Source organism: Buceros rhinoceros, unplaced genomic scaffold (assembly GCF_000710305.1).
Source record: "Buceros rhinoceros silvestris isolate BGI_N320 unplaced genomic scaffold, ASM71030v1 scaffold4182, whole genome shotgun sequence".
Lineage (NCBI taxonomy): Eukaryota > Metazoa > Chordata > Aves > Bucerotiformes > Bucerotidae > Buceros > Buceros rhinoceros.
Genome location: NW_010396989.1, coordinates 1 through 17,770, shown reverse-complemented (window position 1 = coordinate 17,770; position 17,770 = coordinate 1). Strand labels below are relative to the sequence as shown.

General features: G+C 39.3%; 1 protein-coding gene across 1 annotated transcript in view; it reads right to left on the bottom strand.

The window, feature by feature from the left end:
• TBC1D31 (TBC1 domain family, member 31) overlaps nucleotides 1-16,086 on the bottom strand; it is a gene marked incomplete at both ends in the record, with an annotated part of 20,128 nt that extends 4,042 nt beyond the window's left edge. Inside the window, 17 exon segments of the mRNA XM_010146058.1 lie at nucleotides 530-622; nucleotides 1,517-1,652; nucleotides 2,774-2,923; nucleotides 3,560-3,792; nucleotides 4,789-4,968; nucleotides 5,556-5,689; nucleotides 6,677-6,810; nucleotides 7,148-7,294; nucleotides 7,397-7,476; nucleotides 8,277-8,453; nucleotides 9,593-9,793; nucleotides 10,021-10,180; nucleotides 10,609-10,760; nucleotides 13,255-13,433; nucleotides 15,190-15,305; nucleotides 15,874-16,042; nucleotides 16,045-16,086. Coding sequence (XP_010144360.1) covers nucleotides 530-622; nucleotides 1,517-1,652; nucleotides 2,774-2,923; nucleotides 3,560-3,792; nucleotides 4,789-4,968; nucleotides 5,556-5,689; nucleotides 6,677-6,810; nucleotides 7,148-7,294; nucleotides 7,397-7,476; nucleotides 8,277-8,453; nucleotides 9,593-9,793; nucleotides 10,021-10,180; nucleotides 10,609-10,760; nucleotides 13,255-13,433; nucleotides 15,190-15,305; nucleotides 15,874-16,042; nucleotides 16,045-16,086 — 2,483 coding nt within the window.
• Between the last annotated feature and the right edge of the window lie 1,684 nt (nucleotides 16,087-17,770).

Genomic DNA, 17,770 nt, shown 5'->3' with positions numbered 1-17,770 from the left:
CTGCTGAATTATGTCAAGCATTTGAGAAAGGAGCTGCACATTCCCCATGAGCCATCCATTCCTTTTTGCTTAAAGATGTTGTTGTCAGTTAGACATTTTTTCATCAACTACATCAATCTGCTATACTGTTCTCTCCAGAAAATGTAGATATATCTGGATATCACAGATGAAAAGGTGGGAATTTCTGGGACGAGGAGCATATTGGTATAGACTTATTTCTTATTTACACATTCCTCACTTCTCTCAACCAGCTGAGCGCACAGTTAAAGCCTGCACCTCTGCACAAAAGATCAAAATGGAGAAGATATGGCTATTTTCTCCCAGAGAAACAGATAACAGGACTTCCACTAATGCTTTTACCAACAGAGGGTTTATTCTAAAGAAGGTATCAGAGAAGAAAAGGAAAAAGAAAACCCCAAAAGGCTCCCTTTTTCCTCACAAAGTCTGGTTGAACAAACATAACCTAATCTGAGAACTGCAAAGGAAGAACCACTAAATATAAACATCTGTATATTCCCCTAGTAATTACCTGTTCAAAATGCTGCCTTTGTGATTCAAGTTCCATCCCTCGTTCTTCTACATCCTGAGTAGTAGCAGCTGTTTCCTGCTCTCTCATGGACGCCTTGAAGAGTATAGAAACACATGAAAACAGAGTAAATGAGAATTTCTTCTCCCTTAAAAGAACAGTATCAAGTAGAATGCCCAAAACCTCAATCCACACCATACTTCGAAGTTCTAGTTAACCTTCTGTCATACAATGAATAACAGAAAATATTGGACAGCAAAAGTACAGGGCAAGGTGAGGAGGCACAGGAATAGTTTTGCATCCAGCCAAGCATGGTAGGGAGATGTAAGGCTTGATCTAGCGCTAATAACCTGCCAGACACAGCTCCAAACAAATGAGGAGTCTCTGAACCCAGAACTCTGTGGAGGACAGTACACAGACAGGCAAGTGGCCGCTTTGCCCCTGGCAGAACCTGTGCTGACCTGGAGCTAATGAACCCTACAGTGCCCTGATTCTGGAAACACACACTGCGCTCTGCAAAGTGTGGTGCTGAGGCACAAGGAACGGCCCCACAAAGACTCAATTCATCCCCACGAGGTTCAAAAGCTTCCATTCGCAGCATCTGCATGGCACAGTGCCTGAGGTAGTAACAAGGGAGCACAGCCAGGCCCGACCAGAGGCTGCTGCAGAGCCTCTTAATCAACGGCAGAGTTAATTTGCAATCTGGACATAGGCCCATAGACAGCTGAGAATCCACTAGTGCTTTAAGGACCTCATTACATTTCTCAACACTGCCAATATACAGATTAATCTGGCCTTTCTCAGAAATTTTACCGGTGGAACACAGTAAGTGCCAAATAAAACTGTTCAGTTATGCATTCACCACTTAAGGCAGCCCATCTCATGCTAAATACACCTCTGGGCTCACAAACCACAGTGTATCAACACTTTTTCCTTGTTTATTTTCACTAATAATCCTTCAAGAAAATAACTTCTTGATCAATACTCAACCTTTCTCGTAATTTCGTCATCAAGCCGTTTCAGTTCCATTTGACGCTGATCTTGCTGGTATTTCTGAAAACGCCTTCTTGAGGCATCTAGAAATCGTAGTTCCTTTACCTCCAGTTCTCTTTTCACTGCAGCTAGTCTTCAAAGCCAAAACAAACAGAAACAGGAAAACTTGTATATGTAAGAGGTTGATACCAAAGAGCACAAGCTTGCACTACAGTTATCCACTAGTTACTATGAGCTAATCTCTAACATAAAGCTTAGAAGCGTTGCTTTCATTCTTGCAAATTATCCAGTTTTTGTTCACAAGACAAAGCTAAATTCACAGACACACAGACATCCTCTAACGGCTAAGTCCCCAGTTAAACTCTAAAGCTCTGTGCTCTCTTTCTGTTCTGCTTTAATAAGCACTAGTTTAGTACTGTAATGATCTAGAACTGGAACCTGTTCCTTAGAATAACCGCCAGTGTCCTGGTACCTCTTTCTGCACAAAATTAGCCTCAAGTATACTTGGAAGACACCAAACTCTTTCCAGTACCAAAACCACAAACTCAAGAATTACTTTACAAAGAAAGGCTCGCTGCCCTCTTTGTAAAAACACGCCTTACTTTGTAGGTTACAGAGGTCCGAGAGAAGCGCCTGTAGATGTGGCGCTTACGGATATGGTAGCGTTAGGTTAACAGTTTGACTCAATGATCTTAAGGGTCTTTTCCAACCTAAATGATTCTATGATTACTTGTAGTTGATCTAAAAAAAATACGGAGATGTGGAAGTTCTCTTAAACTTTCGCAACTGCAAACTGCACAAACTGATGGTTCAGCTTCAGTACCATCACAACTCCGCTCAGCAGCCTTTTTTCTAAATCCAGTAGAAAGACAGGAATGTGTACAGTCACTGATACGATACGCAACTCTTGTATTTGCAGCGTGCGTCCGCCCACAGTGCAAGCCTGAAGTCTCAGTGTGTGAACACACAGCAACTGACTGATTAAGTGTTCACAATCTGAAGAGACCAGACAAAAGGCTGGGAGATGAGACAAAAATATGAAGTGACTTGGCCTCTGATTTACCGTATCCCCTCAGGCAAGGCAGTAATACAACCCAGATCACTTCATTCCCGCACCAAAATCTGACCCACCAGATAAAACTGTTTTTCCACATTAGAATTCATACAAATTAGCTATTTCTCCTTTACTCGTGGCTAAAAGTGTAATAACAGGATACAGCAGCCAGGCTCCTAATGCTTCTTGTATTACAATACCTCTGCCTCTGTTCTGCCAGCTTCTCTTCTTCCAGTAGCATTTTTCGCCTCTGTTCTTGAGCTTCTCGAAGTAATTCCTGCTTTTGATACCAGGCTTCATGTTCTGCCTTCTGTTCCTGTGCTTTAGCTTCAAATTCATGTGCTAATTGTCTAAATGGAAGGAGAGCACATGTTAATAATTCAAACCAAGTATCAAGAAATTACTTAATTACTTAGAAATTGATGACTATACTAGCAAAGACCTGCTGAAATGCAATGTCATGGCAGAGTATGGCACCCCTTTTATGTACTGGTAAAGAAGAATAGTTACTGATGCACGGGGAGGAGTTACTATACTGACTGTTATGGACAACAGCGCCTTTCAGATGAGTGCATACATCTTCTTCCTCACATTCTTAACAAAATCTAATTTCTAAAGGAGCCTCAGCATCATGATACCCACTGATTTCAACAGAAAGCTGAGAACTCCTGACTCTTCAAAAAGTTGGGACACTACAAGGTCAGCAGAGGTTTAGGCTCTGACTTAGAAGCTTTCAAGTTCGAAGGCTTATGGCCCAATATTTTCTGTGAATTAACGAATGGTTTTTTGTGTAAGATAAGACTACTGATTTAACTTAAAAATGTGTCAAAACAAATAACTCTTAACCTTTAGCAGCTATTTAAAGGCATCTTCTTGAACTTTCTTAATTGTCTCTCTTCTCAAGCATACACACTACTACAGAAAAAGGCAATTGTGTCCACCTGACCCTCCCGCTTTGATACTGTTGTCAACTTTCCAATTAATACCTTTCTCGTAAGTATTCAATTTCATCCTGTCTGATCCTCTCCCATTCTTGAGTTTGATAATCCACAATGAACTCGGGGTATTTATTAAATACAGGGTACTGTCCTTTTGTAAGTGGTATGAAGTCATCAAGCATACGTTGAGGATGAATATCTGGCGGTGTGGCCTCCATAAGGTGATAAGCTTCCTTAATCACAACGTTAATATCCAGGTTGTTACGATGATGAAAGAAATACTGAAAGAGACATGCTTCCATTTACATTCCAGAAAAGATTAAGCAAGCTTTTAATACACCTATTTGGGAACAATTAGGTAAATCAGCAAGACCTATATTCCATAAGTTGATATAAAAGGGGTTATTAAGTTGGCCCTACGGATTAGTAAAATATCACTGGCTCAAATGACTTGACCCAAACCTCTCCGAGTTGTAAAAGCATGCTCTGGTTCTTTGCCTTCTCCTCAAATGGCAGTTGCAGGAGGCACCTGGAAAGCTAGGTGTGAATTTTAAGAGTATCTAACTGCCCACACGGATGGTCCTACTGCTGGATAAACCTCCCTTGACTTCTGGTGTTCAAACACGAAGCTTGAAAGTTCCTCTTCTTGAAGGACTATTCTTCCTGTCAAAGATCTTATTCACCAAGAAAATCCTTAAATTGGTTATTATTAAATGTAGCAATAATGTTGATGTTGACTGCTCACAAGCACATGTTCACGGTGGAACCTTTTGTTTGCCTAAAGAGATGTTTTCATATGAAAAAACCTTCTCCTCCCGTGGATGGCTAAACATAAGCTAAACAAAAATGTTTCCTTCAGAGAATGTCAAATAATACTGCCTAATTCTGCAAATCTGAAAGCAAATTAATGAAACAACATGACAGAATGACCGTGTCTTGTTTCCACAGAACGAAGTCAATATTAGATTGCAAAAAAAGAGTCAGAATTATTTTGTGGTTGAAGAACTATTGACATTTACTGAATGGCTTTTAGTGGCATTAGAATGGTCATGAAAGCTTTTAAAAAATCTCACTGCATGAACCTGCAGGAAATTGCTCAATATTTTAATCATTTACTCTGTACTTGTCAGGTTCTAGATGACGTTGTTCAGAAACATGTAATAATATCTTAATGCGGTAATGAAACATCTGCTAACCTCTGCAACAACAGACACGATGTTTTAGATGTCTCTGTAGGCACACTTTCGTATGACTGACTTAAACAGGAAGACATTTACCTCAAAATCTGCCGTTTGATTACAGTGAAGCAAGGATGCTCTGGAACATATAACATAGGCAACAACAATCATTAGAAAGTACGAAGGGTGGTTGGAGAAGATATTGTCAAAGACTTTCAGCCATTCTTCTCTTGTTAGAACCTCAGAGAACAGTGTTTCTAGAAGAGGCCATGCATAAACCTGTATTATTTGGGAAAATTGACAAAATAATCCATTAGTATAGTTTTACCATTCCTTTTAAAGAAATAATATGTTTTCTTGCCTTGTACCAAAATTCTATTGATTTATGATAGAAACAGGAACTAAATCAGAGTATTTTAAGTTTTATCACCCACTATAAACATTCAAAATTAATACAAGGTGATTATAAATAAATTCTATAAATAATTTCACTGGGTATCTAAATCTTCTGTTTAGATTAGTGAAGCTAAAATAATCCCTAATCATAAATAGGGATTACAAAATTACTTTATCCCACCTATGTCCACTTAATTAAAAAAAAAAGGACACTTCTAAATTGATAAGTAGATTTTCAAGCAATGTGGACTTGAAAGCAAAGGAATTCCAAGAACTACAGTAGCACGCATGTGAGATTTATGATGATGGAAAAGCTGCAGGAAAGCAATGACACGTTCCTTACACTCCCATATCATTCACTGTTACTGAAGGAAAACTCCCTCAAAGAACAAATATGTCAAAATAAAAGATTAATGCACTACCATTCACTGCAGTGACATTTTCTATACAAAAATCGGCTAGAATATTACCTGTGAAGTCACACGGTATTTTATTAAATGCTGAAGTAGTTCTTTGTCATGATGTGCCACAATATTTTCAATGATACTAAGGACATTAACTGGAGGATTGGGAAAATACTCAAACCAATGCTGACAAAAATTAACTGAAAGAGAAAAAAAGCCCAACAAAATCAACTATAATCTAGAGTGACAGGCTCTTGACAGCCTTAAGGTTTGGTTATAAAGGCTATGAATTTAAGAAGCAGTTTAAGGCAGCAAAACGTATTTAGGATATTCCCATCTCTCTTCTTTCCTAGCATTTATTCCTAAACCATTCCTGCAGTACACTGCTCCTCCAGCTGCACTGGCATGAGTGTGTCAGTACACTGCAAACCAGACTGGGGAACTGGCTCAAAAACACAATGACAAAAAGGCTGTGTGCTGTGGGACGAAGTGGTTGAGGCAGATGGAAATACTTAAACCAATGTTTCTGTCTCATGAAACTACAGCCTGTATCAAGTAATTTTTAACACACTAAGAATAATTTCTGTAAACTTGGATACTTACTGGCTAGCAGCACGTGTTTGCACAGTGGGTATGTATGCTTGGCAGCACACATCTTCTGCAGACTTAGCAGCAGCTGCAACAACTAATTTAAGTGTAAAGCATTTTAATTTAGAATGTTTCTTCAGAAGACAGCCATTGCCAGCTTTCAGCCAAATGTCTAATTTTGAGTTACCACATGCTTAGGTCAACTAAACAGAGTAAAACCTTGTCAGAGATCATTCCCTCTTGACTGGGAGTGGCTGAGGGGGTGGGGGGGCGCGACTACTTCTCCCACTGCTCAGAGATTTTAGTTGTTAACTGTGCTCAATACATTTGTGTTTGCTGATTGGACCTTACGAATACTGTTAATCTGGTACCATTTTGTTAGAAACACTGCAAAAGGAAGTCTAATATCTCATTTTATTTTCAAGTAGGTTTTTGTTTTAACTGTACAGTTGCTACATATTAATTCCTGGCAACACCTTTAGAAGAGAGCCTGGTGACCTCTTAGGAAATACCTCATTCATTTCATCAGGAAAAGCTCTTTTGCGTGAGAAAGCTTATGGCTGTTGCAGCACATTTGAGTTTTTAAAATCACTGCTTACCTACTACTGTAGCAACAACTTCAAAGCAGACCAGCTGGTTGTTCTGGAATAATTTTACAAATGGGAATGCCAGCAGAGGAATATAAGGTGTCTCAGCAAAGATAGCAGACCAGTGAGCTAGAGCTGATAAGGTCCTGTGTGCAAAGGCAAACAAAGGTGTAGAAAACACTAATCCAAAATCAAACAAAAATACAATTCTATGTGGTTCTATGTACCACATAGAATAATATTTTTGTTTGATTTTTTTGATTTTTGATTCTAAAATGATTTTAGAACCACAACAACAGAAAGTTTGTAAACTTCAAAATAGATGCAGGATTATATGAGTTACAAGAATAAAATTGCATGAGGGCATTACTTCTTCATTTTAGAATCTTCCTTACAGCTGATTCCAGCTATTGGATACCTTTCAGATCACTATATGAAAATAAAAATCTATAATATTTAAATAAATACAAATACATAATTTACCTCTGTAAAACTCTCAGCAGTTTCCTACTTTTGATGGGATACTCATTTTGAATATTCACAAATGCACTGTGGGTACCCTTATCTAGGAGGTTACTGAAGGCTAAGTGGTTTTCAGGAAGTTGTAATAAGGAACGCCAAACAAACATCCTGCAATTAAAATGCAGACTTAGTCAAGCAACTTCTCTTTCACAGGCCGGTAAACACAAGCAATTTTATTTTGTGCAAGCGTGAACATGCGCACGGACATGCCTGTACTTTGCTGGATATTCTCCAAATCCTTTCAACAAGGCCTGCAGTCGTTTCTTGTTTAACCCACTGGGCAATTCATTCTACAAAAGAGGGGATCAACAATAAACGTGAACATTTCTCTTTCATAATCTTTCTTTGCACTCTAATTGATGATAGTAGCTAAATATTGAAGTTCCTAATATAATAATAAAAAAATAAAATAATGTGTACTGCTATCTGTTACATAATCCCAGATAATTCAACAAGAAAAAAGGCAATTTGAAAGATCATTCACCTTCTGCTGACCTTAAAGAACATCTGCCTTTGACTTCAGTCAGAAGCAGATCAGACCTGACTAACTACGTATTATTAAACGATGGACCTATCCAAACCATAAAGAACATTGACATAAGGAATAGATCATGTTGTGATGTAACAGGATGATACAGATATGTGCATATACATATATTTGCGAGTGTATATATATATATGAGAATTTCTATACATATGAGATGCAAGACAAAGAGAAGATGGCACAGTAGTGACAGAAGGGATATAACAGTAATGCATCTTCTAAATAATTAATAAAAAATGAAGTGGTTTCTAGGCAGACATTTTAGAAGTGCAGGGAAGCAGATCTAACAATATCCAAATGCATCACAAGTTGCTTGAACAACTTCAGACATACCACAAGCTGACTGGAGGCAGCTCCGGCTGGATCACATAATACAGGGTTTAACAGAGAGAGGAAATGGTACTAAAACTCAATTTCCCTCTCTGCTCAAACATACAAGTGAATCAGTGCCTGAACTTATTCTTTAAAGTAAGTGGCAAAATATTTTTTTGGAATGAAATTTAAATGCTGTGGCTGGAGAATAAAATATTTGCAACTTCGTCCTACCTCTTTATTTTCAAGTGATGTGTTCACTTGTAGTTTTAGCAATCTGGTTTGAATTTTGCTTCCTTTAGGTTTCCAAGACTGCTCTGACCTTCCTGAAGTCACTCTCCTTGTCAGTTTATCTGCCTCTGACGTGGACTTGGACCAATCTTCTCTTACTTTGAACATGGGTGGAGAAGGCTAATATTAAGTGAAAATCACACGGTTAACACCTTGTAACACTATAACTTGATGCTTACTCTATTTTATATGCCATATTTTTGAGCTTGATGGCCACAGAGACACATTTACACCATAAACATGCATGGACTATATACTCCTGTGTAATTATGCCGGTAAACAAAACTGATGTAATGAACTAGAAAGAGTCTAAGAAGGTTTATGTAGCTTCCAAACCAACTCAAACACCATGTTATTTCCTTGTTTAGGGAACGTAATTGGGATAGCTTAAATGTGTTATCATGTACTGTTCAGGTTATTTACTTTAGTGTGTTTCAAAGTGTCACTAACATATTTTGCATTTCCCTAGCACCAGTTAAAAAGAATACAAAAGACCTTTCCAAACTCTAATTAGTCTTCAGAGTCAGGGAGGTATTAATTCAATGCTGGAGATTGGGAAAGCAAGTTACAAAGTGGATCTCCCAGTTCACGTCAAACCAGCAGCAAAAGTGCAAATGGAATGTCTGTGTGACATCTTTACACATCCTTCCTCTGCTCCAACTCCATCATTATCCGAAGCTGGTTACGGCTTACTTCAAAGACAAGGTGATTAAAGATATATGGAATTCTGGATTTAGAAACCTGACTCTCATTAATAAATTACTTTAATAAAATAGGAACTGGTATTCGGTGTGTTTGTTATTTAGGAAGGATTAGGAGGAAGATTGTGCCATAATGATGGTTGCTGGTATGCAGTAACACAGTAAGAACAACGAAATCACAGTAAGTAAACCACCATTCATACCCACAGTTTAGGAGAACATCAGTTGCAAAACATTTCTTATAGAAAACGGAACAGAAGCAGCACAATTATGCTGCTTCCACCTTCCCCAAAACTGGTCCATACAAATTTCTGTAGAAAGAAATACCATCTCCTGCTCCTCCCAACAGCGGAAACACGGTGATATATACATACGTTAACAACACTGTATTACCTGGCCAGCTGGACTAATTCGGAAGGGAACTCTACGAACCACTTTTTCTTTACTTGTAGTGTTAAATATGGCACTCCAACACGTCTGGAAACTAACTGCTGATACAAAAATTATGTAGACAAGTATCGACTTTAATGGGTTTTACTGCTGTTTTAAGAAATTTACCTTCTTTCCTTCTTGAGTCAAAGCTTGGACACTGTACAAATCCAGGCTACCATTTTCCATTACTGATGCAATATACCGTCCATTGGGGCTAATCGCTGCTGTACTAATTCCCTCTTCATTACTCCCAATCTCAAAAAGAAGTTTACATGTTTCTATATTGATAAATCTCATAATATTATCTTGACTTAACACTCCAAGGACCTGTAAGTTAAAAGGATTCATCAGTTAATACCGCCAGTGTATAACAAAGAGAATATCCAGTTCAGCGATGACATTCCATTAAGTTAAAAGACCAACTGAGCAAACCTTGAGCACAGTAACTTTCCTTTTGTATGGTATGGTCCCACATCCCCGCTGTCACCCAACAGCCCTCTAAGTACATGCGTTCAATCAGCTAACACCAATCTTAAGCTTTCTAAAAAACTGACCTGATTGGAGCCCCCATCAAAACTGCCAGGGAGGAATTCCAGATGACGGACAGCTCGTACTTTTGCAGGCATCTGGATTATTCTTATCAACTTCTTTGATTCTAAACACCATAAGTGAAGATGATTTGATTTTCCACCAGCTACAAAAATCCGGCCATCTCTAGATCACAGATGAGGTAAAGCTTCCATCAGAATACTGCAATATAAGTTAGTATTTGCTAAAAAGAGAGAGATCATACATTTCCTTCTATGCCTTTAAATCACTTTTGAATCTGCCATTATTCCTGTCATACTCTCCTGAGAGAACAAAATAGCTCCCGAATAATAAAATTTAGTTTTGTAAAGGATAGTTTAAACCTTATTTTAGTGGTCATTAAAAATCAATGTACTTTATTTCAACTGCTACGGGACTGTAATAAAAAATGCTATAGATCCTTGCTTGAAAGTATCAGTCACAGCAGAGTTCAAAAGCTTGTCACAGTGTATACCTCAGTATTTCCATAAAACATTACAAGTAAGGAAAAAACCCTGTTTTAAAACTACAGCTTTTGTAGTCTGCCTTTAGAATGTTTAAAAAAACCAATTTACCTGGTAACTGCAAAGACCTTATAAAGTAATACCGAACCTTCTACAGGAGTTGGCAACCGGTATTTACAGTGAAGGGTATCAAATTCCCATGCAAAAACAGAATTGTCTTTGAAACAGCTGAGGATGGTGTTACTCAATGGAAGAAAAAAAACCTGGAAGAATATTGAAAAGAAAAAAAAAAAAGGAATACGTCAAGGGCATAGGACCAAAGTGCATGTCAAAATAAAATACAGCAAGAAACCATGGCAGTACGTCTATCACTGTAACTACCTAATGGAGCCGCAAAGCACGGCTTAGATCCGCAGGCAGTGGGTCCCCTTCCCCTCTTACAGCCTAGGCAAGCCTGCTCTCCCCTGCATGGGCTCAGAGCTTGTGGTACCCTTTGCTAAGCCAGTTTACCTCACTGAAATGACACAAATCTTTATCTGTGTTATTTTTATGACTGTTAAACCATCTTGTGGAGGTTTCTGATGAATGCCAGAGAGGACATAATATAAACCATGGGAGCATGAACCCAGGAGCAGTAGGGGATGGAAGATGTGAGTCAGAACCGCTCATCCAGCAACTGCCTGTAGCATCTTCTACAAAATGCCTTCAGCGCTCCAGTGGCACCAAGATCCTGCAAACGCACTCTGTGAAGCATTCACCTCTAGACTTAAAACTTCTCGGTTTCAAGTATAACTCCTAAAGGTAAAAAATTTTGTAGGAGGTTTAGCAATGTATTCTCCAACTGTGAAACACAGGTTTTACTGTGAGAATGAATGAAGATAAAATCAGAAAGCTTGTAAATCTATTTTTTCAATTATTCTGAACATGTTTATTGTTTATGGGCAAACTCTTATGGGCAAACAAAAAGAAAAGGATTATTTACATTTTTGGATGTCATCAGATACATTCTTGCTTAATTATAAGTTACTGGTTTGGATCAGAGGTTCTATTTTAGCAGCAGCACATGCGGCTTCAGCAAATTTCCTGTATTTATAATTCTGAAGGTTAAATTGAAAATGTCTTCTCATACCTGAACACTGAGGGACCACCTCAAGCAGTCCCTAGATCAGATTAACAGTCAGTGCTATGAAGTTCAGAATTTTGGTCTGTGTGTGCAGCATTGTCTCTGTCTTTTTAAATTAACTTTGCCCCATACCAACTCAACAGGCGTATGTTGGAGTACAACTGGGCTTAAGTAAAGAGGTACCAAAAACGACACTGCAGGGTTCGGTGTCTTGCAGACAGCGAGCAAGAATCCAACTTTGGACAGGTGAGTGTCAGGGCTACGGTCTAATAATAAGTCTGATCTTTAATAAAGCACTTATCTGTGTGTCTTAAATCGTGGCATGGCGGTTTCATTATGTCTCTTCTAAAATCAAGAAAATTAAATCCAAGTAAATAGGATTATTTGCATAATGTCCTATCAGAAATGGTAGAGCCAAACCAGAAGTGCAGGCTTTTGAGCACCAATCAGTGACTTACTCATTCAACCATAGTCACTCTTGTTTGGATTTAAAGGTTGTTTCCATTCTGTACCACCTTGATCCCACCAAATTCCAAGAGCCATTTATCAATAAGAAGCCCCTGCGCACAGCCTACACTTCTTTAAGATACTGAAGAACCTTGTCCACTAAAGAAATGCAGCCATCTTTGGAGGGAAGACATGATAATTATTTTAGCAACTGCACTACACAACATTTTAAACAAAAGAAACACACAAACAATTTATGCATGATCTTCCACAGAAATTTCAAGCTGACAAAATGACCTACAACAGGGTGAAGACACTCAAATGAATAGTCTTGTTCTCTGCAAAATCAGCATTTTTTAGTGACCAGCCTGATGAGGACTTTGGCTTGAAGTGGTGTGTGTAAGACTATTCACTGCTGGGCAGCACGTGTGTAAGCCACACTCAAGCACTGCATTGGTCTTTTCTGTAGTACTTATGCCGAAGTTAGACATTTGGTGGCGCAGGCAGACCTGTTTAAAGCAGCGGAACGCTAAGGAAGACCTATTTAAACCACTCCCTGATGCAAACACGTCATCCTTCTCATCCCTTATGTTGTTCCAGTATAAGCATCTGTGCAGCAAACCAAAGATAAGAAACCATTAATCTGAAAAGCGGCAATTTCTTTTTCTGAGTTACTTTTCAGCTCTGTTCCCACATTCAGGGCTTAGCACGCATATGAAGAAGAGCAGCTTTGGAACAAGCAGCTGAATGGGACAGATGGTGGTTACTGTTTGAGGTTACCATTATGACATCAAAACTGGTTTTTTTAACAGTTAAATCCCTTAATCCCAGTATCATTCAGGTTGGAATCAACCTCTGGAGATCCTCTAAGCCAAAGCAGGGTCAACCTAGAAGACTGCTCCAACTTCCAGTTTATATTGGGTTAGTCAAGGTCACATCCAACCAAGTTTTGAGTATCTCTAAACACGGATGTTCCTTAAGAGTTCCAAGCAGATCTCTGCAGTTATTGAGTCATGATACCAGTGGTCTGGGTGACATGATAGGCTGACAGTTAGGGAGACAGGCCCAAATAACATAGAAAAGATTCAGCTGTATTTGAAAAAACATTTTCAAGCACTGCAATTTGAACACGCGGTGTTACTCCTACTGAGGTATGATTGTTCACCTTTTTGGAACTCTTTACTCACCTTCTGTATATCCACAGACTGACGAACATTCAGCTTTCTTTTTCTTTGAAAGGTGTCCAAGTCCCACAGTTGCGCTGTATCACTGGATGTAGTGATGGCATACCTGCCCGAGCCATGGACAGAGATGGAAGACACCGAAGAATCATGTCCCCTCATCCAACTAACTAACTCCTTGGTTTCTGCAGTTGATGAAAAAATGAAAAGGATATGAAAGTCATTCAAACTGAAACCACTACTACTCTTTACTGCCAACGCTATGCTGCGAACGAGACTTTTATGCATCCCTAGTACATCATCGTTTACCATCACAGACCAACAAACAAGAAACAAAGGTATCGGTCTTCATATAGCTATTATACCTTAGAAAAACATAACCATCTCCTCACCTCCAAGTAACAGATTTCCTACATTATTCTCAAATCACACAGAGAAGCCAACTCACATAGATTTGTTTAATTTAGCCTAAGAATCAATCTTCAAAAGTCACGAACACTGTGATCAGGTAAGTTCGGCATGCCTCATAGGCAGATTATCTGATGTGAACACCTGCAGCAATCTTGAGACGTTGAGAATAGTTAGAATTCTCTACTTGTTTTAACTTGTGGACAATACGTACGAATGATTACGCAGCTATTTAGAGGTGCAAGAAAGAAAGGTTTAATGGCAATGGGCTGTGACTATAGAAAGGCACAGTCAGAAAGCAGCACCTCATTAATTCTTTCAGAGTCCAAAACAATTTTATGCTGTGTATTGCATACTGAGGACACAGTTCCTCTGACTAAATTGTCTCCCCCTTGTGATGGCACGACCACTAATCTTCCCTCAGCAACCCAACTGTATTCCCGGCAATTACACTATTTACATTGGGTACTTTGCCTGACAGCCCATGGGGAGGTTCCCGCTGACCTACTGCTGTGGCATCAAAGGTGGGAAATGGCTATAAAGCAGCTCATAAAGCCTGACAGTCAAACCTTCTGCTGTGCCTACGGACAGCTGAGTGCTTAAAGCTGTTGACTCCTGGCAGGATCACACAGGATTACAGAGTACGGCTTTTAAAGAGGGGGAGGGAGCCCACCAACTAAGTATTATCTAATACACCTCTAAGGATAGTTCACCCAGTACTGACTTATGTGAATAACATTTATATTTTAAAACATTCTTCAGTATGACTTGGTATCTGAAAACAGCACCATGTAAACATGCAGTTTGGTCTTACTGTGGTTGAAAAGAGAACAGGAGAAAAGGAGAAGATTTCAGACCTTAACTCTGACTCCTCCTCTATATTGGGAAACAGTGTGTTACATTAAAATCTTCGCTGATAATAATGGACTCAAACACTCAAACTGCAGATGAGTGATTCCTATGGCTTTTTGAAAAGATTTAAAGCCAGTCGATATGTGACACTACAGCTGCACTTTTGATAGGTTAAGACTAATTTATGTAGAATGGATTGTCAATGCCTTTTACCACTTAACTTCTAATCAAGACAGACACATAACTGACCTGTGAAGTTCATTTTAAATGTCACTTTGATAAAATATTTCACTGTAAATATAGCTACTAACTGATTCAGTTGCAAACTAACATACTGTCAACTGGGACTGGTTTGCTTTTACATGGAGCAACTCATTCTATGCAAACATATATAGAATTGCTTTAAAAAAGGTAACACGCATCATTGCAATCTTGTACTAGACTCCTGTTAAACAGACACCTCCGCGACTCAGTGGGAACGAGGAACTTTGACTAAACAAACGGTTCATTTACCCACAGGGCTATAACCCACACGGGCCCAAACTTTTCTTTTTTGTACAGATAGCATGAAATACATAGAAGAATTCCATCAAAAAATCTTACAGAAGTTCTGAGATCAAACCTAAAGATATATAGGTTGTCACAGCCATCCAAATAGTAACCCTTGAAATTTCTGCTTACCTGTATCAAAGCACTTAATGGAATAATCTGCTAAAGCCACCAGAAATTCTGTCTTTCTGCGAAGATTAAATGCCAAAGCAGTGCAAGCCTGCATCGTGCGCTGAACAAGGTTGAACCTATGTAAAAATACACATTCATTGTGTTAGGAGACTTTGATTCGTAATGTCAAGTGAAGTAATAATCAGTTTCAATATGTTTCACTGACATAAAAAAATTAACCCAAAGGAACGAGCAAATAAATCATATCTTATTATAATAAATCTAAAAACCAGTGCTAGTATTTTAGTAGTGCAAAATTGAAAAGACTGTTCAATATGTTTCTGCAAATGACAATGCTAGGTCTAGTTTATTGTACTTCATGGCTCATATTACTAACTGATTGGTCCTGTCCAAAGAATAGCTTCTTGCGGTAGTATTTCAGTTCTATGTAATTGCTGTCTGTTCAGTTCAGAGTGACAAACTTCTAATCTTTTGGAGCAGCTAAACTAATGAAATAATATTTAGGGAGCCTACATGAGACACCGGCTTGTAGTTTCAACTCTGAGCAAACTACTATCTATTTCCACATTCATGGAAAACCGAAGGTTAAAACCAGACTTGTGGCATGCTGTCCAGGCAAGTTCCAGTCCCCTGAATGTCACAGATGTCAAGACAATTAAAATATCTTGATAGAAATATTCCTACCTGTTTCCATTCAAGTCAAATACATATATATTCCCTTGGTGGTCTCCAGCAAGTAAAGAATCTCCATGACCGTCAAAAGCCACATTCAGAAAATGTATGGTCTTTGAATGGTATCCTTTGACACTATGAATTATGTTTACTACAACTCTGCGAAGAAAACAAGCAAAACAACCATGCTTAGAATAATTTTATTATCACGTATTTCACCAGGACCTATGATTAAAATGTACCTAGCTCATGGTTTTACAATTCTAATCATTCAGAGTGTTCTGTGAAAAATCTTCCTCCATGAAAAACACGTATTCCTAATACAAAAAACAGACTAAACAAAGGAAGTCATTCGGTGTGTTGGAAGTTAGGAGATGTGTAAAGCAGATGGGGGAAATCCACCGTTCACGATCCTTTTACATGCCTCCCGGTTACCTGATTCTCAATTGTATTACTAACGATTAACACTAACATATATGCTGATGTATCACCTACCAATGTAAATGAAAGCCCAATTCGTTATCACTGTAAAGAAACACTCTAGAAAACTTATAAGCTAAGAAAAAGAAGTGTAAGAAACCACCTCTGACTAGATGTGGGGGGAAATCAGTTCTAACACCACTTCTTTCCAGTCTTCAAAAGCATGAAGAAAGCCATTTCATCATTATTCATCTGAGATATTACGGAACAGAAGTTGCTAGTTTTTTACATTCTATCCTTGTTAACAGCATATCCTATGCTGTTAGCATAAAACGGAGCTAGATGCAGAACCGAAGCCCATGTGCAGTCTTAAGCTCTAAGAGGAAGGTTTTTAGGAAGTGGGACATTAATATTTGGGAGACCTGCTTCTGCTGGATTTTTTGACTGACACTGGGCAAACTAAATATTTTCTGTCGTGACTTGGATGCAAATTCAGAGTCAAACTAAGTATGTAAAACTGTAAAGGATATTGGCAGGCTGATTAAAGACTGCAGGGCTCTTGCAGAATACTGTGACCATGGCTATGTAAGATGCTGACAGCTATCCGAGACACCAGTTTCTGTGAGAGCAGCATTCACAGCCCAGCACTTGCATGCAGCTGTGGGCGTACGTTAGAACATGCGAGTGAGCATCGGAAGAAGGGCCATGCAGCCCTGGTACAGACTAGAGACAAAACTAGTCACTCCTCATTCTGTTAAACCCATTCTTTTCTGCAATAAAAGGGAAAGGCCATAAAAATGAGATTAGAAAGAAGTTAAGCTATTTTAAACTATAATTTAGTGACCCTAAGGGTCTTTAATGGAATTTAGAAACCGCACAAGCGAAGTATGACTTCTGATTCTAAAGACACTCTGAAATGAGGGTACTTATCAGCATAGTTACAGCACCCCAGGACTTCCTCAACGCGGCTCTCTGCTTTTCAAAAGTTCCTTTGCCACTAAGCTAACTCAGGAGAACAGTTAGGAGTTCACAGAGCAGCATCCAGATTTCCCAGGTCAAACAGCACACAGGTACCCCAAAGCAGCATTCACACTGCTGCTCCTCAGCTTGGGTATTTTCGAAGCATTTCCCACTTTAATTAGTCCCTGGGAACTCACCCTTGGTATTTTGTTCAATTCAATTAAAACCAAAAAAACCCTGAATCGGGATAAACGCCCAGCTCTTGCCCAGCTAAGCTGTGAGCCCCTCTGGGCACGGAGGCTTGGGGACCTGCTCCACCTTCAACGGGAACGTTTTTCCCCGTAACCTAATCTCCAGCCTAGAGAAGCTCAGGTGGGCCGCGGGCGGCCCTGCCCGCTCCGCCCCCTCCCCTCGGGTGCGATGCCCTCTTCCTGCCCACTCCCTCGGCTCCTCCTCGGTGGCCCAGCGCCGGGGACAGCTACAGATATCGCCGCCCCAGCACTGAGCCCTGCTACAAGCTGAAGCGGCA